We start from the raw sequence: 27509 nt of genomic DNA, 5'->3' as shown, positions 1-27509 counted from the left end.
AAAAGATATTTAAAAATAATCTCATCTCAACTTGAGCAAGCAATGTATGCTTTCCCCAATTATGCCCCTATGAAAATGTAATGGATTATAAGATATATTTTTGTTTGTCAAAACTCAACAAAATTCTCAATATGTACCTATTTTATTTGCTTGTTAATTTATATTTGTTTTGTGGTGAAAAATAAGCCAGAGGTGCATAGTAGAAGTTTTGATTATATACCCTAAAGGACTATGTAGCCATCCCAAGAAAGTAATAATTGTTGTTCTTAGAAAACTCCACCAGAAAAGGACATTTATTATTTTAGTATTCAGTAGCTTATTACACATCTGTTGACAAAGTTATGTGGCAACAGAAATAAGAATATGAGCTGAAATACCACTAAGTTGCAGTCTATATTTAAAGTACACCAATGTGTTGCCTGCAAATTCACCTAAACGGTTTTTGGACCATGAAGCTACAGTTGGTAGTGTGCTATGGGTCTTTTCATGGAGTTACTGACAACAAGAAAGCACAGGATGAGAGATTCACCTCTATGTGGGCTTATGTATCAAATGTCAGATACAAAAACGCATCAGAATTCACACCTTATCAGTGAATGAATCATAAACTTTCTTTAAAAGTCATATGCCGTTTCAAAATGTTAATGAAATGGGTACATTCCATACTTGTCTGGCCTTGCCAGTGCACAACTGCTTTATCAAATAATGAAACCTATACCTATACCAAAGCGGTTTTCTTATGAAGCTTTGATTATTAAAACTTAATGTGTGATAATTGTTTAATTTTTTTTAAAGCACAACTCATTCCTGCCTGACACTAAAAGTAATTCTTGGCTGAAACCAACAGACAATGCTGCTGCATAAAATATGCTTCTTAGTCAAAAGCATTAGATGTGAGTCATTTTTATCCTGTCAGAACATGAGAGGTTTCTGCACAACTCACCCCACGCATTAGTAATAGGTGGTTTATCTGTGAAAATAAGACAAGGTGGATCATGTTCCAAAGATCCTGTTTCAACAGGACATTTATTTCACTCATAATAACTGTACCTGCCTAAATTTATGTGGTTTATTCACATTTGCGGAAGTAATACGGTGTTAATTACTTTCATTTTTAGTTATTTTTCTATGTCAGAAAACAGTTTTCACGGCAACTGAGCAGATGAGAGTAGTCACACAATTAAATTTGATTATGTTTTTCTGAAACCAACAAATCTAAACTTCTTTTCTACTGAAAAAATTTATATCCTGTTCAATGTAGAGTTTCAACAAATTAATTTGATTTTCGGGATATGATTTAATGACATAAGGGACACATAGTAGTTTTTTTACCCTAATTTTCCATTGACCCTGTTTCTATATGAGTTGGTGAATTGCTAAGCTTTAAATTTTGATGCCAAACCAAACACGATAGTGTCAATCTGGGAACATTTTGCTTTCATCATATCTGTTGCTTTTAAAGTAAGTTTCAGCAGGTGGTCCACTTGATTTAGCCACTCTCCTGACAACGTTTGGAGTAATTTTACAAAATGATGCTGCCACCAGCATGTTTTACCATAGGGATGGTCAGTATTTGTAGGATTGGAGTTGTGTCATACTCTCTCCAATTTAAAGATAACAGATTGAACAGAGCCCTCCCTGTGACATGTTTAATGCTCATTTTATTGTCCTATAACCCAACAGTTCTTTAAATGTCTTCTTAACTTTCTGAAATGACCTCTCTGCTGTGTTCCTTGGTGTCCATTATGTCCTCTAATCACCAATGTTTTCCACCAAATTTCTTTCTGTCCTTTACAAAACAGCTGCATTTCCACTTAATTTAAATTTCACACAGTTGACTGTCTGCTAATTAGGTGACATCGGAAGGCAGGTACTGCTAGTGTGATCAGTATAAGACGAGCGAAACAGAAATGCATATCATAAGTTTTAGATTTGAAAAAAAATTAATAAAATAAAGTTTTTATTTTGCAGATAAATTAGTTGTGACATTGACAAAGGTAAAATTAAAAGTATTATTAATGCCTTAGGTTTGTTTTTACTCTACAAAAACCTTGCATTTTAACAAAGGTGTTTACACTTTAGACAGCATTTTATAAGACTTCTACTCAGAAGTTAGAGTGAAAGTTTTAGTTTAGTAGCTTTTCCGCAGAGATTTTGGGTCAGATCCAATTAAATGATCTCAGACCAGACATGACGTTAGGAAATCCTCAGGATACAGAAATACACAGAAACACAATGAACGCTTTCAACCAAAAACACTCTATTCTGTTCTCGTATCTACAAGTAAGTGAATATCAAATACAGCTGCACTCAGACAAAAAAAGGCCTTTCCTGGTATGACACAGCGGGGCTGTTTCGACACCTACAGCTCGGCCTGTCTCCTTCTCAACACAACTGGCCTTCTCTTTCTGTAATCCCTCAGTATATTAGCCTTAGGGTGTGGACAAACAGCACAGCAGATAATAGGAGGAGGACAGGACTTGTTGTAACTTGTAATGTCAGAGCTCATGGTGCTCTCCTTCGCCTGAACATCAAAGTCCTCACCAGGTAATTGGGTTGTAACTGTCAAGAGTTTGTACAGATACTAAGGGTTTACTGCTACTTTTTTTAAAAGATTTACTTCTCCATCAAAATCATGAAGCAGTAAGTTTAGAAGAGACTGCTACTTTATTTGCTTCCAAGTTTTAATTTCAACTTTGCTCTCTGTGACACTCCTACCTGCACTGCTCAGACTTGTACAAACAGAAACTTTTCAACAGACCTTATAGTGAATAATAAAACTCCTGCCAGTCTTTACAGCTCCCTGTAAAGACTAACCCCTGAATCAAAATGTGAAACTTGCCTTGGGGATGTGCTGAAACTGTGAGAGATGTCTTTTGAGCACAAAGCAAATTTTAGTAAAGGTGCAAATTATTCATAGAACAGGAGGCCTATATTTTTGCTTAAACTGCATGTGCAATACATAGATAGCAAATTGAAATATGATGCATTTACACCCTTCATACCACAGTGGAGGTAAACTTAATTGTGGAGTTAAACATAAAACTATCTATCCGACAATTAAAACTTGGCTTAATTGTCAAACTTGGGCGATGAACCCAAACACAGCAGGCAAAGAATGCTTGTTTTTCTGCTTGAAAAAGAAAAAAAAAGTTGTATTGGCCTGGTCAAGACCTTAACATACCTGTGGAAAAGACCTGCTATCTAATAAGACAATAAGAAAACAACCCCTAAGAAAACAATGATTCTACAAGAAGCTGCATATATTTTCTTTGAATTGTTTTTACCTGTTTTTGGATCCACGTCAAAATATGTCTTGTGAGATTCCTGCATCTGATAGGAAAGCTTCCCCTCAGAGGACGTGTCCAAATCTGTGGCCAACACCTGGATAACTGAGGTCACTTTATCCAAGTTTTCCTGGACAGATGCAAAATACACTGGCCGGGAAAGCTCTGGAGCATTGTCGTTAACGTCCAGAACCTCTAGATAGACATGAGTCCAGGAGATCAGAGGCTCAGTTCCCAGATCTGTGGCGTAGACAGAGAGCCAGTAATGCTGTACCGTCTCTCGGTCCAGTGCTTCTGCTGTACGAATCACACCTGAAGAGCACAAAAAGATTGAAAACATTATAATCCGTTTTACAACAAATATTCTTTATTTGTTGTTCTTTTGGGAATAGGAGGGGAAGAGAACATTTACCATTCTGAGGTAACTAATTTGTACAAAACTGTTTACATAAAATTACTTAATTTAAACATCAGTCCATCAAAGGCCATATGAAGAACCATCGGTTTAAACTGACTCCACACAGGGTGAGAACAAAAAATGAAAAAAAAAAAAAACAAAGAAAGAAAACAGGTAATTTTTCAGCACTGTTCCATCATGACAGAGAACTCCATTTACCCTGATTTCATCTGAACCCTAAGTGCAGCAGCAGGCTAATGGAATGCAGGGCCGATATGCTGCGGGCTCACCAGGTATCTTCCACATGTGAACACAATGATGGAAAAATACCTGAGGAAGCACTGCCCTGTACGACAAGTTTATCAAAAACTCAGAAACAACATCAGGAAATGGATTGATGTAAAGATCCACTGTGTTTATAAACTTGCTAGATTGCACTGGCAATAATATGCAAATGGGATTTGGTGTTTGTGATTATACCTGACTTTGACCTTCAACTTAGCTGGTAGCAAATGCTGATAAATGTGTTTATGTTTCTCTGCTACATCAACTGTCACTAAAACATTCTCTCTGCAAGCTCTATTAAGATGCTCTTTAGAGATTTCAATCATATCACTTGAACTTTGTCAGAACAAGCAGCAACCTGGAGCTCAGCTTGCAAGTGGACTGTCTTATAATTTCACACCTTTACATGATTTGTGTCTGTTGATTTTTGAATTTGTAAAAATTACATATCACATGATAACGAATGGACAAGTGATGTTAACAAAATGTGAATCACTGAGTGTGGCAATTCCTGAGAATTTTCAACCAATTTTTAAATTTCATTGAAATGAGTCTCTTTAACATTACTTCAGTAGCTGCCACATAAAGTACAAAATATTTGAATATAAATATCTGTAAGTATTAGTTAGTTTTATGCCACAGAATCAATAAAAACTGCCGCAAGTTGTATAGTGGTATGGAAACCATACAACTGGTAGGGATCTGACTGCATGGATTTTACTTGATTGAGAGGATTAGTTTTCATCATCTTTTTAAAGTCAAAATAATAAACACAATATTTAGCATTTTCTGATGTCCCTTCTTGGTCTACAATGAAGAGGTTGTTTTTAACCATTACACTGACCTTCACTACAAAGAAGAAATCCTGACAAAATTAATATAAAATTACCGGAAAAAATTGATAGGTCAACAAAGCACTTTAAAAAATACTCTTCCATCACACTGTATTAAGGTGACACAGTTGTATTGTGTACATCATAAACACAGCTGCTAAGTGAACAACTGCCAAAGAAAACAATAGACGCTGGCTAGACTTCTCATAGTTGAAGAAAAAAAGCAACATAATTATTGAAGATGAAAACATTGGATGACTGTGTAGTTGGGTTTGATTCTAATCATACAGTGACCTAAAGGGTTAATTTAATTGACTAGCTAATCTCTAACTATTTTTAATTTATGTGCATATGCCAGTTGTGATGTTTATGTTGCATTTTCTCACTGCTTTTAAGTAGTTTTTTCTTTTATCCTGTCTTACAGACATGGATTATACTGTAGCATTATGTGGCATCAAACTGCAGGACGTTTCTCTAATTTAGTGTTATTAATGTCCCACTAACTTTAAATATCATCACCTTCCTAAAATAATGACCTAAGTCATTTTTTGTCTCATATGATTTTGGCAAAAAATATTAAAAAAAAATTTAAAAATGCCTTTTGGGAAAAAATGACTTAGGCCATTGTTTTAGGAAGGTAACAATGTGGATAACATCTGGTTGAAGTAACTATTCATAAATATATTGGATTTTCTTATCAATGTGATCTTTGTAAGGCATTCATAGTATAAATGCTTCAGGACATTGCATTTTAAAAACCAACTTGACAAAAGTAGAGTGTTTCTTGTTACTCTATAATACAATTTAACCCCAAACTCAAAATGTATTTAAAATTGAAACATTTTATTAAAACAGCGGAAGAAAGCTCAATTTATTTACCTGTTTCTTCATCAATAGAGAAAACTCCAAGCCCAGAGCCATCACTGATATGGTATCTGACCACTGCATCTCGACCCACATCTTTGTCTGAAGCCGAGACCATTACCATGGATGTCCCCACTGCTGCATCCTCCATCACTGCCGCTTCATACACAAACTCTGTGAACTCTGGTTTGTGGAGGTTTTCATTGACATCCAGAACTTCAATTTCCACAAAACAGGATGATGACAATGAGCGAGGGAGGCCGTGGTCCACGGCTTGAACTGTGAGATTGTAAGCTGGTCGCCTCTCAAAGTCCAGCTCACGTTCCAGGGTCAAAGTTCCAGTAGAGGAGTCAAGATGAAAGATCCCACCCTCTGTGCTCATTAGTCTGTATGTCACAAGACCTCCACTACCTAGGTCTAGGTCTACAGTCTCCACCCAGACAAGCAGAGTTCCCACAGGAACATCTTCTGCAACTTTTATATGATAGACCTTTGGCACAAATTTAGGTGTGTTGTCATTTATATCCTCCAAAATCATCACCAGGTTAGTGGTAGAGAACAACTGAGGACCAAGTCTGGCTTGATCTGTGGCTCTGATCCAGAGGTCATGTCTGGGAGAGTTCTCTCGATCCAATGGACCCATCACAATCACCTCTCCGGTCAGTTCATCAACTCTGAACGTGTCAGTCGGAGTCAGGAAGGAGTATAGGACATTTCCATTCAAATCTGTGTCAACGTCCACTGCTCTGGCTCTGAAGATAACAGAGTCTTTCTCAGCATTTTCAGGTACTCGAATCACATATCTGGGCTGATCAAAAACAGGAGGGTTGTCATTGACATCTACTACGTTTACAGCGAGGAATTTCCAGGCAGATGTTTGTGGTGTTCCCAAGTCATAAACTGTAATGTTCAGAATGTAGAACTCTTTGGTCTCTCTATCCAGGGGGCAAGCTAAACGAAGTTCTCCAGAAAACGTGTCAATAGCAAAACACCCATCTTCATTCCCTGTTGATATTGCATACACAAGCATACTGTTATAGCCAGAGTCCATGTCTGTGGCCTTGAACTGGAGAATGGTTGAATTAAGTGTATAGTTCTCAGGAACATCAATAGAACTGGGAATGCTCTTAGCAATTTTGGGAGAATGTCTGTTAGTGATATGGATATCTGAGAAAGACTCTTCTTCTTGGTTGATTAAAACTGGCTTTATTGACTCTATTAGTTTATCAGTCATCTGTTTAAAAATGCCTGTTTCCAAGCAGCTCACTGTTGCATTCTCACCTTTGTTTGTGACAGTTACTCTTACAACTGAAACTTCAGAGTGATGCTTTCCATCTGTAGCAAGAACTCTCAGGGTAAATGAGCCCTCCTGTGGGGGAATTTGCTTTTTAAGAAAGATTGAACCAGAAATGGAATCAATGCCAAAGATTTGGGCCTCGTTCCCTGATTCTATTATGTACTGGAGCTGCTGCAACTCATCTAAATCAATGGCCGAAATCTCAGCAAGTATGTGTCCCACTGTTAAATCAAGCGGTATTGTGATGTTGCAGCCAACTCTTTCAAACAGAGGGATGTTATCATTCAAGTTGTTCAGGGTTATTGTCACAGGGCATTCGCTGACCTGACTGAAGGGGCTGCCACTGTCCGAAGCCCAGACTCTTAGGTGATACCGTCGTTTCATAAGTTCATAGTCTAGGTGTTCAGAGGTTGAGATAATGCCTGTAAATGAATCTATAGTGAAAGGTAAAGGTCCAGAACTTGCAATAGAGTAGGTAACAAAGCCATTTTTACCTTCATCAATATCTGAAGCAGCAACTTTTAGAACACTGCTGCCAACAGGCATGTTTTCATCCACTGTAGCCTGATATGATGTTTGTCTGAACTGAGGATTGTTATCATTCTCATCAGCAATCTTGACCACAATATGAGTCTCTGCTTCACCATGATTGGCCACCACATCAAATTCATAGCGATTTTTCCTCTCATAGTCCAATTTCTCTGCAGTTATGATAATCCCAGTTTTGGGATGGATTTTAAAATTCAAGCTGTCTGGATTGTTTTTGATGCTGAATGTAACATTTTGATAAAATGAAGTGACAGAAACTTTAATCACATGAGTTTTAGGAGGGGAAAACTCACTTAAGGTGACAATATAGGTGTCCTCTAGAAATGTTAAAGGCCAATAAGGACCTGCTGGAATGTGAATTTTTGTAATTGGAGACAGAAAGCTTGGAGAGCTCCTATCTTTAGCTTGAAGGGACAAATTCAACCCAAACGGACTTTGAGACCAAACAATCCTCTTTGTTGAAATCACTTGGAAGTCCATGCTTTGCACACCTGAAGGGATTATCTCAAAACATTGGTGAGGATCCCCATTTATGATATGAAGAGATTCCACAGGCTTGACTCCTGCTTCAACACGGACACTGATATCTACATCTCCATCTGCAGACACTTTGGGTTTTGGGGGAGGTGTGATGACTGGAAACTCCTTTGGCATCTTTTGTATGTTGACTGTGACACGAGCAGTGTTTCCAAATTTTTTAATGCCTGATATCTTTTTTGTTCTGTCCTCTGCTAATACTGTGAGGTCATATCTCTGCATCTGAGTGTGATTGAGCTTCTTGACAAGGGTGACCACGCCTGTGAATGGATCGACAGAAAATGGATGAGTTCTGCTTGTGAAGGAGTAAAAAAATTCAGCATTGGTTCCAATGTCAGCATCTGTTGCACTGACTTTGACCACACTCGTCTTGAGTGGAGTGTCTTCCCTTATATTCACATTGTACGATGCGGGATAGAAAAGTGGCTTTAAGTCGTTGGTGTCGAGCACATGAATAAACACCTTTGTCTTAGCCTGTAATTCAAAAGTGCTTTCTGTTGCTTCCACTGTGAGAGTGTAGCTGTCTCTGACCTCCCTGTTCAACAGCGCTGAGTCACTGCTGCGAGTTTTGATCCTAAGGAAGCAGAAATCCCCCACTGATAGAGCCTCTGGTTGGAAAAAGTCTTCATCGTTACCTGCAACGATATTATATTTGATGTCCCATAATAGGTCCGTCAGCGGAATACCCATCTTCACAGGGATGTCAACATATATCCGTGGGGCAGAGTTTTCATTGATAGTGGCATTGTAAAGATGGTGTGTGAAACTTAACAGAGAGGTGTCTTTTCCTTTTCCCATTACTCCATGACACTTTGCTACAAGGAGAATTGTCACTAAAGTGAAGAGTTTTGTTCTTGATATTGCCATCTTCAGTACCTCGTTGTCTGACCTCAGACCTGTGAGAAGGAAAAACAGGAGTATTAAAGGATGTATTAAACTTTAAATGAGGAACAAAAGAGGCTTTGAAGCTAAAACAATGGAGTCCTTTGCTCATGTTTGTATCGACTTGTTCATCTGCACATAATACACTTGTAGTCATAACTAATACCCACATTATTATGTATACATGGTACACAGCCACACAACAGCAGAGAGGAGGCCTGTGGCGTGTTTGACTCGTCCTAACTTGCCCATACAGAAAAACTGTAAAACAAGTAAAACAGAGCAGTGTTTCAGGGCCTTCAATCTGTTTCAGACAGGTGGCTTCTAGATCCCTTCCTCATAATTATTCCTTTGGAGAATGAGAACTAGAAAAAATAATTACGTGATTCTCTCTAAGCTTCTACTTTGGCAGAGGGACTTATTGCTCGATGACTTGGTGCCTTGCAGATGACAGCAGAGGGTTAAGCATGGATCTTAATTTAAATGACTGTACCAGTAACAGCTGACATGAGTCACCAAACTGCTGCATTCATATCATATTCGACGCAAGACTCTGAAATGTTAGACAAAGATTTTTTAGATTTTTAAAATTGCATTGCCATTAACTACTGTGACATCTTAAGGTTGTTACAGAATCTACTTTTTTGATTAGGTATTATCACGGCAAGATAACTTTTTTTTGTCAACAAATTAAAAGAAAGGATATGCATGAAGGACCAGAGAGGTACTGAAAAACTAACTTAGTAGTTTCACAAAAAAATACAAAAAATAACAAAACAGCAGAACACCACATGAGCAGGAAAAAGTTAAGCTGTCAAAACATTAATTTTGTGAATTTACAAGGTTTTCTTCTATTATTTGCACACAATCAGTTAAAATGCAGAACAATACTTAGAGAAGATCAAAGATTTGCTGACATCAGAGGAATGAAACACAACTCCATGCATTGTATTCATGGTTAAAGAAAAAGCTACCCGACACCAGTCTAATATCACTGGAGCATCCAGTTATATGAATAAATGTGACGGAAGCAAGCAAAGAATGTTTACAAAAACCTGTGTCTTATTTTAAACCCACAATCCATGTGGGATCTGAAAACACTGCTCTGGTACACAATATGCTGAGCATGCAGGTGTTTGACTGGCGCTGGTGGTTTCAGTAATGGATTCCAGGTATGTGGGATTTTATCTCGAATCGTTTGGTGACAGGTATTCAGATTATAACCGTCAGGGTGCCACTTGGGTTTTAGCTTCTATCTAGAGAATCTTGAAAGCTTAGGGAAAATAGGACATTTCAGATCTAGAGCAGAGAACTTTTTTCCAGATATTTTGTCTTTGCGTTACCATCACTAAGTGTCTTACTCGTAATTTATAATGTTTGCTTGACATTGTGCTCCATTTCAATGATAAGGATTAACGGCATAAATATTCTATGTCATTAATTATACAGTATTGAGACTAAAGTACTAAAGGTAACATATTTTGATGTATATAGTGATGCAAAGCATATTAATTAAGGAAAGAATTACTGTATTTGGTAATAAACAGCACCATATTTGACAGTAAACTAAACCTGATTCAAAACAAGTCTTGTAAAAGCAGAATACATTATAAAACACTAAAGGTAGTTTTAATATTCATCTTGAAATTTGCATTATTTAATGTGTATTGATAGACCTTCACAGAACAGTGATGATAGATGATATATTCATATATCTGTAAATCAACTTTAGATTTAAACTGTATTTTTGATGTACAAATAATGATCAATGGTTCTATACTTCTTGTAATTTAACTTGCCTGATGACAATGCAGGCCATTGAATGCTCTTTAGCAACACAATATCACACAACAGAAATACAAATATTTGTTCAGCTAAGGGTAAATCCTTTAATGAGCAACCAGAGGAGGGTGATTTAAGAAGGAGATGAAGATGGATTACTGTCTGACTACAAACACCGTTCTGTTCAAGTATAATGTACCTAATATCAAACATGTAATGAATCCAACAAATCAGCCCTGTTTGCTTTGTCATCCCTGGCTAATAGATGTTTGCTCTGATAAACTGCAAAGGGGTTAGGTGTGTGGAAGCCGCCTAGACTGTTCAGAATCTTTCAAACCACATTGCTTGACAAAAACAAAACTATTGACTTTCTGTTCTCCTAGTTTTGAGCTTGTCAGCGACTTTCACATCTTTTCATGTTTATTCCTAAAACCTTTCATCAAAATATACAGCCCTGCAGGGTAGAGGCTTCAGGATGTTACTGTTGGTTCAACTCACAAACAAACTAACACCTCCCTCCTTCTGTGTGCTCCAGCAGGCGACCTGCAGCCACATGTTTGGCTCCAGCTTGCTGGGTCACATTTCGACATCACCCCACATGCCTTCCAGCATAGATGGGGAACTGTTTTTGCAGCTTTTCTTCACCCCATCAACGATCTCTGTCTGTCAGTGAGAGCATGATTAGCTTGTACTTTCTGCTGTGTTGAAACCTACAACAAACTCACACACTGTTAAACACAATGCAGGTGAGTTCTCTGAAGTTTAAAAGCACTTGTTCTGCCAAAAACTTTTGACATAGTGGATGACTACCAGTAGGTTCAATATTTTTAATTTTATCTTTCATATCATGTATAGAAAAATACTCATTATAGATACACGTATGCTGGTAGATCTTGCAATCGACCTCTATTTCTGTGCAGTTTTTGAAAATAAGGTATATTACGTAATTCTCAATTTTTAGGGAAAACATGAATTCACTGCAAGTGCAGCTTTCATAACGTACTGGATGTTATAAGAAGCATCAACAGCTTTCCAGATGATATTTGTCTATGATGTGAAATAAAACCACTCAAACAGTTACTGAAGCATGTATTATGACTTAAAATGCTGGAGGCAGATTAATATTCTGCTTCTAAATTCTGAGGTAGTCATGTGAACTAGACATTAAGACATTAATCGTGGGGTTACCATTTTATCTGTTATTCATGTGTGTGTTTTGGGAGGGAAAGAAGGATATTTATATAATACAAGTACGCAGAAGATGCATACTGAAGCAAATGGCCCTACATTGGTATACATTTTTATTTTCTATTCTTTAGTTGACTTTTGTTGTTTCTTTAAGTTTTGATGTATTATTTTACTGGTTGTAATATTTGAACTTCTATATACTTTTAAGTCTTAATCCTGGAAGTTTAGCCAGGGACAGAGATTGCAAATGAACTATTGCTAAAAACCTGTATACATTGCATTCACTTTATTAAGTGGTAATTTTGAATTTATTTGTCCTTGTTAGATGAACAAAAATAATGAAAATAATGAAATAATTTGAAGGGCAGAGGCTTCAGGACACATGGTATACAATTATCGCGGGCTATATTACATTGCTTTAAGCATTCATTGATTTGTTTTCGGCTAGGCCATGTCTTAACTTGGGCAATTTTTTGATCTGCATAAGTGAGGAAAATTCTGTTACTTAGTCAAATTAATCAATGCACTTTTTCATTTCAAATTTTTGCTTTTGTTTGCCTTGAGTGAATATTAGAATTCAAATTTATCTTGATGCATATGAAATGCTTAATGGCTGAGCCTCATCACCTGCATAGAGTTCATAAAAGTGCAGACTTAATCTTATCAGGTCCTTGTTAGAGAGCACTGGAACATTCCATCACTGTATGGCCAGTCAGATGTTAGCCATTCAGATTATAGTTTGCTCCTGTCATGTCAGTCAAAATGAACTATACTTATGAATGCTGAATTGTCATTCCCTCTAAAACTAAAAGCCATTTGACTATTTAGTACATAAACACACAGACTTTTCATGTTGATGATATTAACCATTTCACTGACATGAATACGTGCTTTTAAGGAAAGAACTATCCTCAAAAGCACATTCCAAGAACATCTAGTTCCTCCAGCAAGTTTGAGTCTCCCCTTGTTCTTCAGTTGGGGCTTGGAACGAAATCCTCCAAAGTGAGACATGCAGGAGTGCAAAAGACAACCTGATGAGCTATATTAAGCACCAAATCTGACTGATGATTGATGAGAAAGTGCAGCAATTCTTCTCTGAGCTCCTAACATTATCTCTAATTCACAGTTTTGCCACCCTACAGAGAAAGCTCATTACCTGTAACTGGAGTCTAATTCTTTGGTCATGATCCAAATCTCACCTCTTTCAGTGATTGTTGAGATGTAGATGAACCAGCTATAGAGCTTGTTCTTTACCATGATGACACATCAGTTATAGACTCATTGCTGCAGATAAAGCCCTGATCTGTCTACATTACTCTTGCTATAACTAGTGGAGAAAAAATTCATGGAGGAGGACTGGTAGAATAAATAATTGATGCCACTCTACTAGTAATCTATTACAGAAGAATATTTGTTCAGTCTGAAGTGAATACTTCTATTTCATTTTCATTAAATGTGTAAACATTGTACATTTGTTATACACGTTTAGTGCTTGGCTAAAGTATGTTTATTGGTTTCCTTTTTTGAGAATATCAAGACTTATGACATTTGCCAGATGTTTAGATGAGTTACAAAAAAGACACCTGCCTCAGTGTAAAAACTTATTTTTTGTAGAAATAACTTCTGACATTTGAATGTCAACGAAATACACCTGAACTGAATTTTTGTCTTTTGTGTGGTTTACTTTTATTGTGACTATGATTACTGTTCTGAAGCATTTAAGCATTTTATTATGCTAAAGATGAATCGTTCTTGGATAGTAGACATATGAGAAGCTTGATCTTTTTCAACTCCAAAGGACAATTTGTTTTGCACTGTGGTCTAAGACTTAATGGTTCAGACAACAATTTTAATTTATTTTCAGTACTAAATAAAAAAACTTGTATGGCATTTTAGAGTAGAATATATTCAGAAAACAGGTTATCAATGCAAGCTTGTTCTCTCCATCACAGAGCTATAGTGCATTCATTGAAAAGCTGTCCATTTCCTGTGCGATCACAACCACTTTAATGAGATGAATCAAGCATCTGCTGCATGCCTGCAAGTCTGCCACTGAAAACCCAGAACTTTATGACAAAACTATAAGATGGGGGTAAAGGAGTTTGTACCTTACAGCTATCATTATCTCTGTCTGTGTTCTAAAGAAAACTATAATATGTGTTGAAATAGTTGATGAATAAAAAACGTCATGGTCTTCCTTTTGTCCCTGAAAAACTATAAAGCATTATGATTTTTGCTGCTGCCTGTGTTGTGCAATGGTGTTTATCACATGAAGCTTGTTCCTGGTTTTTTTTGTTAAAAAAAATGGAACAAAGTGATTACACCCCTGTCATTTAGAAGAAAGAAGAGACGACGACTTGGCTCTAACACAATATATCAGTAATCACATCAAAAAGCTGCTTTGGATCAGGGTGTTTTAAAAAAATAAAAAAGCGAAGATAAAACAAGTCTGGTGCATATTTCTATAAAGTCAAATTGAGATTCATCTGTATATCTTATTTCAGTAAAACTCAACTATTATTTCTCAACTAAAAATATAATATATACGTACAGTAACTCTATTTTTTGTTTTTTTATATATACAACACTATAGTTTGTATAGAAATGTGGTATTAGAAACTCTATTGATTTCGTGCTAAACTTTTGTAGGAAAGTGCAGGATACATGCACACACTAAGATACAAGGTTGACTGAATAAGATTTTATCATAGCAGTTTCTTTTTCCTGATTTGCATGCCAGGTGTCTTCCAAATTTGCATGGCAGTTATCAAACCAGGATGAGTTACATTTTCACTACTGGTTGAAGATCATGTAGGGGACAGAGCAAACATAAAGAAGACGGTGCTTTGGTCAGATGAATGCCTACAAAATCATCCGGAACGCTCCATCCCTACTATCAAACTTAGTAGTAGCTCAATGTGAGCATATGACACATTTTCATATTTTTATTTGTAAAAAGATGAACTGCTTGGACTGGATTTTTTTACGTGCCAGGAATTACTTTCTGTTTTCCTCTTTAGAAAATGACAGATTTGTTTTTATATGTTATCCCTCATTGTTTTTAGTGTAGTCATTAATGCGTCCTCTTCTGTATTTGCATGATTGTCAAGTTCAATTTCCGATGTATCTATTATAAAAACAACACCTTTAGGCTTTACACTGGTACAATCCCTGACAGTAATGAGTTTGTGATGGAATATTAGGCCATGAGGGATGAGGAGCATTCACTTGGTGTCAGTCTATTAACTGTTCACTTTTTTATCAAGATGAAAGAATAAAGCAACATTTTCTTTTGAATACAAAAGATGGGCAACGCTTTTCATCTCTGGTGGGAATCACAGAGAAAAATTACCCCAAACTGTCATTCTAGACAATTAGGTGTTACAGTGAGGATTAATGGCAGATGGTTCCAATCAAATTAGAAATTGTTAAAAAAAAAAAAAAATCATGCAGATCATCAACATTACAGGCCATGTTCAAGTTCCCTTGTGTCTACAAATGTGACACAAGGGAAGAGTGGTTAAGCTACAGCAAACATTAATGATACAAGGAAGAATTTCTAACCAAATGTTAAAACTGTTGTTCATTAAATATGTTGCTGATTTGGATCAAAAATCTAAAAATGTTCCAGTGTTGTAAAAAAAAGAAACTTTTCTTCCGCTGTAAAGAACCTGTTATAATTTCTCTGAATTCCTACATGTAGGTTTAGATGCAAATTATCAGGGGCTGGTTAAACTCACTGCTTTCTTTGGAGTAGCTTGGGTCATTCTCAGCTGTGTGGGAGAGCCAGATTTAAATCTAACTACAGATACCCATATTATGCAACATACTGTGCCATGAAAAAGTATTTTTCCTGTTATAAATTAAATTTTCCTTTTTGCTTAAATGGTTGCCAAAAAATTTAAACATTGGACAAAGATAACCATAGTAAATCTATGAAGAACCTTCCAAATAATGAGTTTCTAAAAGAGCTATCTAAAAAAGTCTGACCCTCTGGAAATATAATCGCTCCCCTTGGTAAATCATGAATCGGCTGAATGGCCCCATTTTTCTTTTGACAGCTATGTTCAACTTCATTAGCCAGGCCCAGGGCTTACTACTGGTAAACCTGTACAATCCAGAACTCAGATGAACAGAATTTGCTTGGCTATTGATTCTGGTTTCTACAAGTTGCAAGTCAAAAATTTTATGTATTATGCTTAATTTCAGTGTCTGAAAGGTTTAAGGTTTAATAACTGTAATGCTGAATTTAAAACGCAGGTGAAGAGGCCATAACAATAATTTAGCCCACTTGTGACAAATGCATGATTTATTCTTTATTCATGCTTATAAATACCTTTTAGCTTTTTTTTTATCTAACAAAAGGCAGATTTAGTAATAAAGCTTATATGGATTTGGAATTTTTGATTATTACACCCAAATGTCTTGCATCAACCGGAATGCAGAATAACATCTAAAGCATCATAGGCTTCAATTTTCTCTCATAAAATCACTGTTCAGGATTAAACAATAAGCAAGAAACAACATAAAATGTGATAATATCAGGGACAAAATCACTGCTAACACCTTCCTTTGTTTCTCACATTTGCCAACAGTCACAATTATGGTAGTTCTGTGATAGTTTGAAGACTCTTTTCTGCTTCAGGGCCAAGAAGATTCATTGATGGAACCATGAACTCTACACTACAAATGATTAGTTACAGTCAGCAGATCACAACCTCAGTTTTGAATACATTTGGGTTTGTAAAATGAGAGTGATGTGGAGCTTCATTGTCTATGACCTTAAAAAAGCCAATCATAGTTAAAAACCTTGCAATATTGCTAAATCAGAAAGATTCTCACAAAGAAGACTGGACCAGAGTTCCTCCACAAACAATTTAAAGACTGATGGCTAGTTATTGCCAACAGTTGAAAGCAGTTGTTGGCGCCAAGAGTTGCACAACCAGTTATTAAGTTTAGGGGGCAATTACTTTCTGACACAAGGCCAAGAAGTGAAATTTTCAATTGAAAATAGTGTTTTTTTACTCAAACTGGCAAGGTGTGATAATAAAAAAATCTTCTAAAAATTATTGTAAATGAGCTAAAAGTAATTCAACAGTAATGATGATCCTAAACTGGTTGATTCAAGTAAATATTGGGATTATCCAGATTTTGTCCAGCATTCATGTTTTACTTCAGGAAGTTAATGTTTCAGCAAATCATTTTGGCTTTTTCAATTGTTTGGCTTACTGCTAATGAGTGCACATTAAACACTGTTCACAGCCATCATAGTGTGACTCAATTGGTTCAACTGAGTGTGTTGTTCTCTGCTATAATTATTGTAATTTTTGTGTTCCTAACGACTGTGGTTACTCCTAGTTGTACAATAATTTGCCCATCAGGCATAAGATAATTGAAGGTACTGATGATTCTGTAAAAACAAACATACAATAATGCCTGATTATATAAGCACATAAAGAGGTCTCCCTTCTTTTAAACAACAAATGAGACTGTGTGATATTTGGGGGTTAGGGCTGGACAAGTTTATCTGTCTTGTTTTTTTGAGAGAAATGCCTTCAAGCACTCTGTTCTCACTTAATTACTTTTTCCTGCATGATTCTTTTTAGTTCATGGCTCTGACCTCTGACTTCTGAGCAAATTACTCCAGTTGGCAGTAAGACTTATTTTCCTGTTGACTTTATCAAAAAGATGACATTGCAACCACTTTGAAGGTAAAATCTTAATGGTCAATTTTCCATCTCTGTTTTCCTTCAATTAAAAATTTGGGTCATGTTTTAAAGAAGTAAAATATGTTTTTGTCTCCAAAACCATAAAAACTTAACCATATCGCATAACCTCAAAGTACCACATTTTTTACTTTTTTTTTTTTGTTTTACTTTCACAGTCAATGCCATTGTTGAAGTTCACTGAGATCAGACTTCTTGGATTAAGTTAGGGCGAGGTTATGATGCTAACCCCTGTCTGGAATTAGAGAGGGGCGTGTCATTCGCTTTACCTCTCTCACACCCACAGTAAGTAAGGCTTTAGCTTAAGCTTTGAGGTTGTACTGTAATAAGTCTCTGCTTTTCTGGTCCAAAAGCAGTTAACAAACAGCAGGAGCTTAAGGCTTCCAACCAACTCCTGAGCATCTTTACAACTCAATTTAATGTATTTGGTTTTCATATAAATGTTTTTTTTTTTAGGTTTGAATGACTCTTATTTTGGACTTCATTGCCTTTGATTTTCTTCTGCTCTGATAAACTCTGCATAAAGGAGCCGCAGAATGTTACTGTCGACACAATATCTTATGAACTGTGAAATTGAAAATTTCAGGAAAATAGTCCAGGTAGGAAAAGCCTGTCAGGTGCTTCATCATGCTATCAGGATGGCTCAATAAAGTTTTGCAGGTCATACATCAAATCTGAGTCAAACAACCTGTGCAGAAACAAATATGACAGGGTTTAGCATTAACTCGGCTCTTTCATATGAAGCCTTAAGCATATCCTATCAATACAAACTCCAAAGATCAAATGTTTTGAGGACTAGAATAGCTATATTAAGCTCTTGGGTACACACAGTTTTATGAAATCCAAGGCATACGATTTTGATGACTCTGATTTCTCAGAATTATGATATGCAATGACTCTCTTTTAGCAATAAGTTAACAAACAGTTACATTGTCCCTGAAATGCATACAAGCAGTGGAACATTAATAAATCACACAATTTATATAACATTATGGCAATTAAGTTTATAAAAATAGAGGACTCTTGGGGGCCCCCTTGTTTGGTTTTGGGCACTAGATAAGTTAGAACATTATGATGATGGAAAATAATAAAAATAGTGATGGAATCATGAGTCAGTAGAAGTCTATCTAATGATTGCATTATGTTTTCTTAACACTGTGTTGTCCTACACACAGTGAAGAGTTGTTGGTCCACATGTCAAAAACAACTTAAGATTTGAATCTGGTCCTTAACCAATTACATTGATCCCAAAGTGGTGTCAGAAATGGATTAGCTTCAGATTGTCAGAGTGGACACCAAAACGGCTGGGCTGCAGGTTTGTGACGTTTCTATCATGCCCAGACTAGAGTAGCATAAATAGGGGGTATCCTTTACGACAATACAATTTTATCTCTGTGTGAAACGGACTGCTGGCTACAGTGCTAGGTCATGTCAAGTGAACGGTGAGGGGTTGAGTGGAAAGGTCGAGGATGTTCCTTTGAGTTAAACGGACCCCACACACAAATAAGCACCCACGCCCAGTCTTACAACGAAGGCCATAATTACAGAAAGGGTCAAGAAATGCCTCTGCAGGATTCCCAGTTAGCTTCCCTGTCATTCATTCAGATAATTTTGACGACAGGAGTTGAGCTGGTGTGGAGAGGGTAGACAGGTCTAGTTTTAAACTACTGAGGTTTTCACGTGGCTGATTAAATATCCCCAGTTTAGACAGAAACACAGGTCAAAAGTCCAGCAGGTTCATCTGATGGTGTATCGTTCTTTTTACTGCTGGCAGCTTTGCTCATTCTTCATCCACATCTGGACTTTTTCTCAAAAAATCCTAACAACCACATTATCAGCCATCAACCAGTTTTAGTTTTCCCTTAAAATCACCTGTGAGGCTAGTAGAAAACTCTTGCCCAGATCATGCTGTGATCTGAGCAAGTTAGTTGTAATATTTCAACAATTGTAAAAAAAAAAAAAAAGTAAAATTCCATAAGTGAGACTATAACCATGAGCAACTTATCTAAACTAAATAAAAACTGTGATTTATTCTTCAAAAGGCTAAACAAAGCAACATCTGGAATTTCTTACAAAAGATGTTTTAACAAAAAGAGCAATTGGTATCAGGTACATCATTTGTCGTTATTAAAGTACTGAGATGACCATATTTCGAAGGTCATCTGATTGTCCACTCATCACACACACACCTCTGTTAATGTGTGTATATAATGCAAGCAGACCTTGCAGGAAAGTGACAGAAGCCAGAGAATACACTTTCACCTCTAGACCAAACCAACTTCTGAATTGAAAAAAAGGTTAATCTTCTCTTGTCGCTGCAAAAGATTTGTGCACATGCTCCAATCTGATTGAGCAATTCAGTTTCTCACAAAGTGAACCAAGTAAAAGTTGAAAAATGAAAAGCAAGGAGGAAGACGTTTTAGATGAGTGGAACTGCGTGCGCTGACTTGCGTAAAATATGTCAGAGCTCTTTACTGTTCTCATGCAAATGTCGGGTTTAAAGTCCATATTGTTCATGGAGTCACCTAAACATGCCAAATAATTCACTGTGATCTTAAAAAAGCATCTTCAAGAGAAACCAACATGTTCGGTTGAGTAACATTTAAAAAGTTTTGCTTCAGTTGTAAAGCACCTTCACTGTTTATACCTCCTCCAGAATGGTGTTTAGTATTACATTACAACTAAATAGCAGTGGCTTTCTTCATAATAAACAGTGTGAAATGGAGTGTAGCAGTAAACTTACCTGAGGTCCAGTTAGGCGACTCTTCCAGGAATACTTTCTCCCTTGCAAACGCTTCAGGAACTTAAAGAAAACTCTGAGGGCATTGTGATAACCAACATACTCCCACAGAGCTATTCTGTGCAGTCCATTGAGAAAAAGAAATACACTCATGTGAAGTTGTTCAAGTTGGTGTTAGCTCCTTCAAAGTTGCCGCAGAGCTACTAAGACACTAAGACATCTCAAAACCTCCCTCAGGATCTCCATCCACTCCACCCACTTTTGACTGTCCCTCCTCTCACACCCTCACATACACACACACACGCACACCCGCGCTCCCTCCATGTGCCCAGATTGTGGGCCTCCCGCTTTTCTTGCCTGTGGGCTCAGGCCTTTGGGCCAAAGCCAAAGCTTCTGTGGATGTGTACATACTAGCGCCTGTGCATGTGTGTGTTTATGTGTCTTTTAGCATTTCTCACCTTGTAATTCCCCTTTTTCCGACAATTAATGTGTGTGTGTAATAGTTTCTTTACAAGAGACCCACTGTATTGCATTATTGCATAATGTTAAAGCACACTGACCTTGCATGTGCCTTTACAAGGTTTATTTGTGTGATTGTGTGAACTGATGGTCTGATGAGATGCCTTCGTCCTTGCATTCCCTCTGTCCAACCACGATATTTGCAGCACTTAAGACCACGGAGTATTAAAATGTTATATTCCACTGAAATGAAAATAAAATTTAAAAAAATTCTGTCTTCTTTCCGGTCATTCTCATTATATTTTTGTACCTAATTGTGTTAAGATACTAGGGATAGGGACATGTGTGCATCTGTTTTTATGTGGCTTACTGACACATTAGCCTTTAACTTGAAGTACCGAGTGCTGCCGTATTGCAGTGTGAACGGATCACTTTCTAAGTTGTGCAGTATGATGGTTGTGATGGAAGAGGTGTTGTTTAATTCAGCAAGAATGAGCCGTGTGATCTGGTGAACTGATCCTATTAATATACTAATTCTAGAGATTTAGTACACTGAAATTATCTGCTGTTCTCATCACTAGTTTGCAAGCAACTTGGTACATTACTGCCACCTTAAGTTTAAAAATGTGTTATTGGCAGGTGAAAAGAGAAAAATAATGATTATAGCATTGTATTTACCAGTTAAAAGTATTTTCCTATTGGGGTGCTGTGGTGGCGCAGGGGCAAAGCATGACCCACGTTGAGGCCTTAGTCCTTGTAGCGGTGGTCGTAGGTTCGATTCCTGGCCTGGCGACGTTTGCCGCATGTCTTCCCCCTCTCTGATTACCCTGTTTCCTGTCAAACTACTTTCAAATAAAGGCCACTAGAGCCAACAAAACCTTAAAAAAAAAAAAAAAAAAGTATTTTCCTATTGAGAAATAGGTTTGCAGCCTGTACACACATAAAATCATACCAAGACATCAATACATAGTCAAAACAATAGTCTTTTTTGTAGCAATTAACTATTTGAATACTCTGTACCTTTTGTATAGCAGACTTAATTGTAAATAATTTAATTGAGAATTAAATTAGGCAAAATGGTTAAGTACTGGCCTGGAAAACAACTAAATTCATTTACTAAAGTATTTTCCTTTTAGCTTATAAACACAAAAATATTGAAAAACCCTCCTTCCGTTGTTGAGTCACTACTTTGTCAGGCAAAAAAGACTCTTTATATTAGAAGAAGCGGTACTGAAAATTGTGCTTTTTGTTCACAAAAGTAAACTTTTCATGGAGGCCACACACAGTCACCTTTTCTGAACTGATGATTGTGGGTATTACTATGATTAAAACCTAATAAAGAAGAGGGTTATTCACTGTTTGTCTGTGTTTGCAACAGACTCATCAGGCTTTTGTGTTGCTGTTGTGTAAACCCTGCAGGTAAGCATTTCACACAGCTCTCTAAGTCCTAGCTCAGGGCCATTAATGGTTAGGAATGAGGGGGGAGAACAATGGATTTTGTGGGAGGTGTATCTTCTGTGTTTATCATGTCAGGCTCAAGAAGCATTAAGTAATTTTGTTCAGATGAAGACCTGAAAACCTGAATATCCACTAACAATGACCTAACAATGACCACTGATTACGTTCTCTAGGTCATCAAAATAAATTAGGGCTTATGAACAAGAAAAAATATTTTAGATCTTTTGTGATTCCTAGAAAAAAAATTCTTGTGACTAATAGACTAATTATGTGTATAATACTCATTGCATCAATGGACTAAAAATTAAATGCTTGGTTTATATAGAAGGTGTCCTCTACAACAAGTCTGAAAACGTTTGAATGCATGACGTGACCTCAAAAAAGTTGCTATGATTTTCAGTTTTCAGCACTAAAGAACTGTCCAATTTTCTGAGACATCTAAAAAACAGTTTTGGGTCATTTCAGAAAAGCAACATTAGATCAAATGTAGCAATCAATTCTTGGTCCTAAATAATAATGAAAAACGGAATAAGACTCTTCTTTTCTGCAAGATGCAAAAAGACAGTAGATTTTGTGTTAACTAATCAAAGGCAGAAAAGACAAATCTGAAAATCATTTTATATTCAAGCGGTGGGTTTTATTCCATTAAGCTCTCCATGTAGAAGTTTTCTGCATAAAGAGGCTTAAAACAACTAAAAATAGAATCAGCTAACCAAGTTCATCACAGTTTCAAAAGTCTCGTCCTTCAACTTTCCTGGATTAAAAAAGAGATGGAAAATTTTGTTTTTTGTGATTTGAAACAAATATTGATGTGCAAATAAGACTTCAACAATTCTCGATACCCTGGAAAAGAAAATGTAATACAATCTCTAGGAACGAAGAAGTTCATGACCAAGAAAATGCAAAGAAAATTACCTTCAAGTTTAACTGTAAGAGAATGAAGGTGAGAAAGGAGATAGTGTTCCATCATCTGCAACCGTTTGTGTTATGAAGGACCTAAAATTGTATTTCAGGTATTGTTAACAAATTTTTAACATGAACTTTTAGCAAGTACAGTGGAGCTAAAACTGAAATAAATCAGTGTATTTTCTAAACTTCATTGTATCTGTTTAGCATACCTTGAATGGCATTGATGTTATTTGTTAAGATAGAGAAAAACAATTATATAAATGTATACTTGTGTTCCTTCATTGGTTCAAGCAATTTAGAGTCAACTTCTCCTCGAGTGACATGGAGCAGTCAAAACTAAATTCATGCCACTTGATAACAGAGATGATGATTATTTCTTTGTTTTTTCTGTGTGAAATAAAACTGGAATCAATACTCAGCTTATATCAAGAAACCAATTGACTAATGTGACACATAATTTGTTTCAGTGGGGACATATATAAAGTAAGCATAAAAAAGGGTTTGAGGAACCTTGAGGAAGTTAATATGACTTCATATTTTCATATTCATGGCCCATCTCACCCCAGTGGCTTTGAACAGTGTTTTATTCTCACATTTCACAGAGAGTAGGCTTCAGAGCAAGCTTTACCCTTTTAATGCAGAAATTAGAATGTTTTGCCAGCACAGGATGTGGATGAAAGTGGCTCTCCCATCTCAAACCTCATCAGTGGGCAAGTGTCACTAAAACAAAAGCTCAACTATTTTACATAGGTGAGAAGAAAAAAAGCCCTATAAAAGTAAAAATGCTGAATAAATGTCTTTACATTCCTCACAAGGTCAATTGATTCAACACTCCCCAGTGACAATAAATGAACTATTTAGTGACAATTAACATTTAACTTTAGACAATGCTAAACTCTAGAGTTACTTTTAAACCTCTGTAATCAAAAGAAAATGGTTGGAAATAATGAGACACAGGTCTATAAAGTAGGACCTAAATATAGAGCTAAATAAAAAATAAATGTAACTTAATTGCCAATGTTTTTCTTTATGGAAACAAATTGAAAAGCACAGATCTGGAGAGCAACTAAAGAAGAGCAGAAATCTCAGTGGAGACTGAGAATGACAAACAGTTTGTGAATTACAAGCTGATGAAGAAAGAATGGCAATGAGAGATGTTAGAAAATTGTTGGGTGAGTGGGGATAAACAAAAACAAAATGGAAAATGGGAGACAGAGGAGAGCAGGCGTTGATAAGAAATCAAGTTGTGTCATGAAGATTGAAAATGTGGGTTACAAAGAGGTGGACAGTGAGGTAGAGAGGATGATAAAGGAGAAGAGAGGAAGACAGATGATCAGGGAAAAACAAGGGAGGAGGCATGATCCAGAAATAAACACCAACAGAAGGTGGGCACGAAGCCACCGGCAGCAGGTGAACCTGAGCCGAGAGCAGGAGAGCCTGGAGGAAATGAAGGCTCAAATCCACCTAATACAACCTGCTGCTGCTATACCATGCTGCTGACTCCCTACTGCTCAATGGTGGGGGTCGCTCAGCTGATTATTATGTTCTTCTGACTGACTTACAGTTGGATAAAATGTCACCAATGTCCCTTAACACCAAGTAAATGTCTGATTTATGCCTCATAGCTTCACAATGACAATCCAATGACTGAACAGAATAAAGGCTATGATATACATAAAAACATTTTTTGACATGTTTGAAAGGAATCATGCTTTTCTTTTAATTCTTTGTGTATGTTTGCTGTGGAATACATTATTTTCCTTCGCTTAATATGGAAGTAAACAGTAATTCGAATTTGTTAATGATACGATTGAATTCAGACATCTTTGAAATGTCGACAACCTGGACCTGAGCTACACATTACATTAAAACTCTGAAAGTTTTAATGCCACCCAACCACATTGCTGCTACCATAGTTATTTAATTGGTGACAGTTTGTTTGTAATTGAAGTGCAGAGCTTAGGTTTTGTTATATTACGTTAAATGTTAAGAAAAAGGTGCATCACTCTGCAACTAAAATTAATTTCTGACAGGCAAGACTCCAAAACATACTGGGAAAGCTGATCAGATATTAATTATTTTCCTGTATAAATATGGATTCTGGTGGCAGCAGGTCATAATTTAGGATTCAGGTAAACAATGTGACTGGATTCAAAAGCCACTGTTTTTACTCAGGTGCCCGCAGAGACCTCTACGCAGCTGCATGCAGTGTTCGTAGTTTGGAGTTCCAAAATAATTTGAATAATTACAACTTTTGCTCCATAAGTTAAAATCCTAAATGATAAAGCAATGAGCTCCTGAAATAATTTAGTGGAATAACTTTTTTATTGACTAATTTGTTTTCATTTTCTCATAATTCAACTCAAATACATTTTAAAGCATATTTGTAAAATAATTCACGTTGCTCAAAGCGTAACAAAATCTCCATATTAGTATAGGAAAGCACCAGACCTGAAACGTCTTTTAAACAAACAAAAAGTTATTGAAAATGAGTCTAAGTTTCACAGGAAATCAATAATAACAAGCTGAAATTGGTTTAATAGGATATTTTAATTTAATATATTAATAAGAAGCCTCCTATAGGATTTTTCTCCCTGACTTCAACTTCAAATACTTGTGAAGCAGGAATTATACCTCCATAATTCCTGCTTTAAAATGTTATTTGCTGTGTTGAATGTGAGTATCCTACTGCATCAGATAATAAGGACAATCAGGAATCATAGCTGGTAAGCAAGTGCTTTGCAGGTCAAAGTTCATGTTAGCAAAGACCAACTTAAGTGTAGATGAGTAATTGCCAAAGCACCACAACATCCAGATAAAACAGTCTTTTGAGTTGATGGTTTTCAAAGGCAAAGCAAACAGAACAAACCCATCTTTTGTTACTCTGTGGTACCATTCTGGATCTTGAACCTAATTTTGATCCTTTTGATAACTAATATTCATTATGCACATATCTGCAGTTCCATATGAAAACCACAGAAATACCTACATTTATCTTTCTGTCCATCACAATTTGACTTTAGGCACACTATTTGAAATCCTTAAGCTTGCCAGTTTTTCTGCTTGTAGCGAATGATCTTCAAAGACAAAATGTTCACTTATTGCTCAACATATCCAACTGACTGCCAGCAATCTCTGTAATAAGAAAATCAATGTTGTTTTTTTTCTAGTTCGCCTGTCAGTAGTTTATTATGCTTGGGGCGCTATGGTGTCAGATTATGCTAAACTACATGTGCAGAGCTGTGAGGATAAAAAAAGTATTGTGTTGCAAACTCTTGTGAGTAGAAGCAAAATGTCTCTACCTTGATTTACAGGGACCACCAATCAGAGTTTGTAAAACTCAAAGTTACTTGCAGGGTGGATCAAATCATGTTCAGAGATGCACAGGCAGGTTTTCTACTTGCTAATATGTCAGGGCTGTCAGAGGTCTTCAGTGTGAATGAACCATGAAAGAATTTGCCATGAATGTTTTCTCTGTGTTTGGGTCAAATTTTGAACAAGAGACATACTGTAAGTGTAAGGAGCTCTAGCAAATCAAACCAGTTGAAAATTACAGAATCTGTTGGAAAACAGACAGACTCAAATGTCAAGTAACATAATCTCATTGGCAAAGAAGTTTGAAAATGAACATCATTTTAGTGGAAATAAGTTTTCTGCTGTGATGCAGAAAACTTATTTTCTGCATCACAGCAATGCAATTTGATAACCGGTTCAAATTGCACCCTCCTGTGATATGATGTGCAGATAGAAGCAGTTGTTTCTTTGGACTGTAAAAGTAAATTGCTTCTTTAAATCCATTATTACAGAAAATGCCATTTGAACATAAGTTTTATGATGGCAGAAAAAAGGAAAACAACAATTAAGCTCCACCTTAATCTTGTCACCAACATGCAATAGCCAGAACTTATCTGAGAATAAACTGTTGATACAGCAATAGCAAAATCTAGGCATGATTCAGACTTTGCAACATTTAGTCAGAATTTTTTTGATGCGACTTTTACCCTTGGCCAATCAAGTAAAATACCCTAATGCGCAGTTCACCTCACACTTTTAAAGAACACTGATACAACAAGTAAAAACAACCCGTTTTTACTGTTTATGAAACAATAAACAACCTATTGATTGCTGATTTTTTCTAGTGGTGACAAAAAGTAACAAATCCAGAAATCTGTGTGTAATGTTTTTTTATTGGCCATAAAATTACCAATTGTAGTCATATTTTCAATAATGGGATGCAATTTAAACATAACAGCTAATTTTTGGTTTAAGTTTCAAAAGAGGACCATAGAACAATAAAAAAGACCTTAAGTGCTTTT

At 36.4% G+C, this 27509-nt stretch overlaps 1 protein-coding gene across 1 annotated transcript in view; it reads right to left on the bottom strand.

The window, feature by feature from the left end:
• fat2 (FAT atypical cadherin 2) overlaps positions 1 to 20589 on the bottom strand; it is a 99932-nt gene extending 79343 nt beyond the window's left edge. The window contains exons 1-3 of the mRNA XM_032555505.1: positions 20371 to 20589; positions 5682 to 8945; positions 3288 to 3599 (exon numbers count right to left, since the gene is read on the bottom strand). Coding sequence (XP_032411396.1) covers positions 3288 to 3599; positions 5682 to 8916 — 3547 coding nt within the window. The 5' untranslated portion in view covers positions 8917 to 8945; positions 20371 to 20589. The remainder of the gene's footprint in view (positions 1 to 3287; positions 3600 to 5681; positions 8946 to 20370) is intronic.
• Positions 20590 to 27509: the final 6920 nt, after the last annotated feature.

The sequence above is a fragment of the Xiphophorus hellerii genome, chromosome 23 (genome assembly GCF_003331165.1).
Source record: "Xiphophorus hellerii strain 12219 chromosome 23, Xiphophorus_hellerii-4.1, whole genome shotgun sequence".
Classification (NCBI taxonomy): Eukaryota; Metazoa; Chordata; class Actinopteri; order Cyprinodontiformes; family Poeciliidae; genus Xiphophorus; species Xiphophorus hellerii.
Note: the sequence above shows the minus strand (reverse complement) of the source record. Positions and strands in the feature narration are given on the sequence as shown.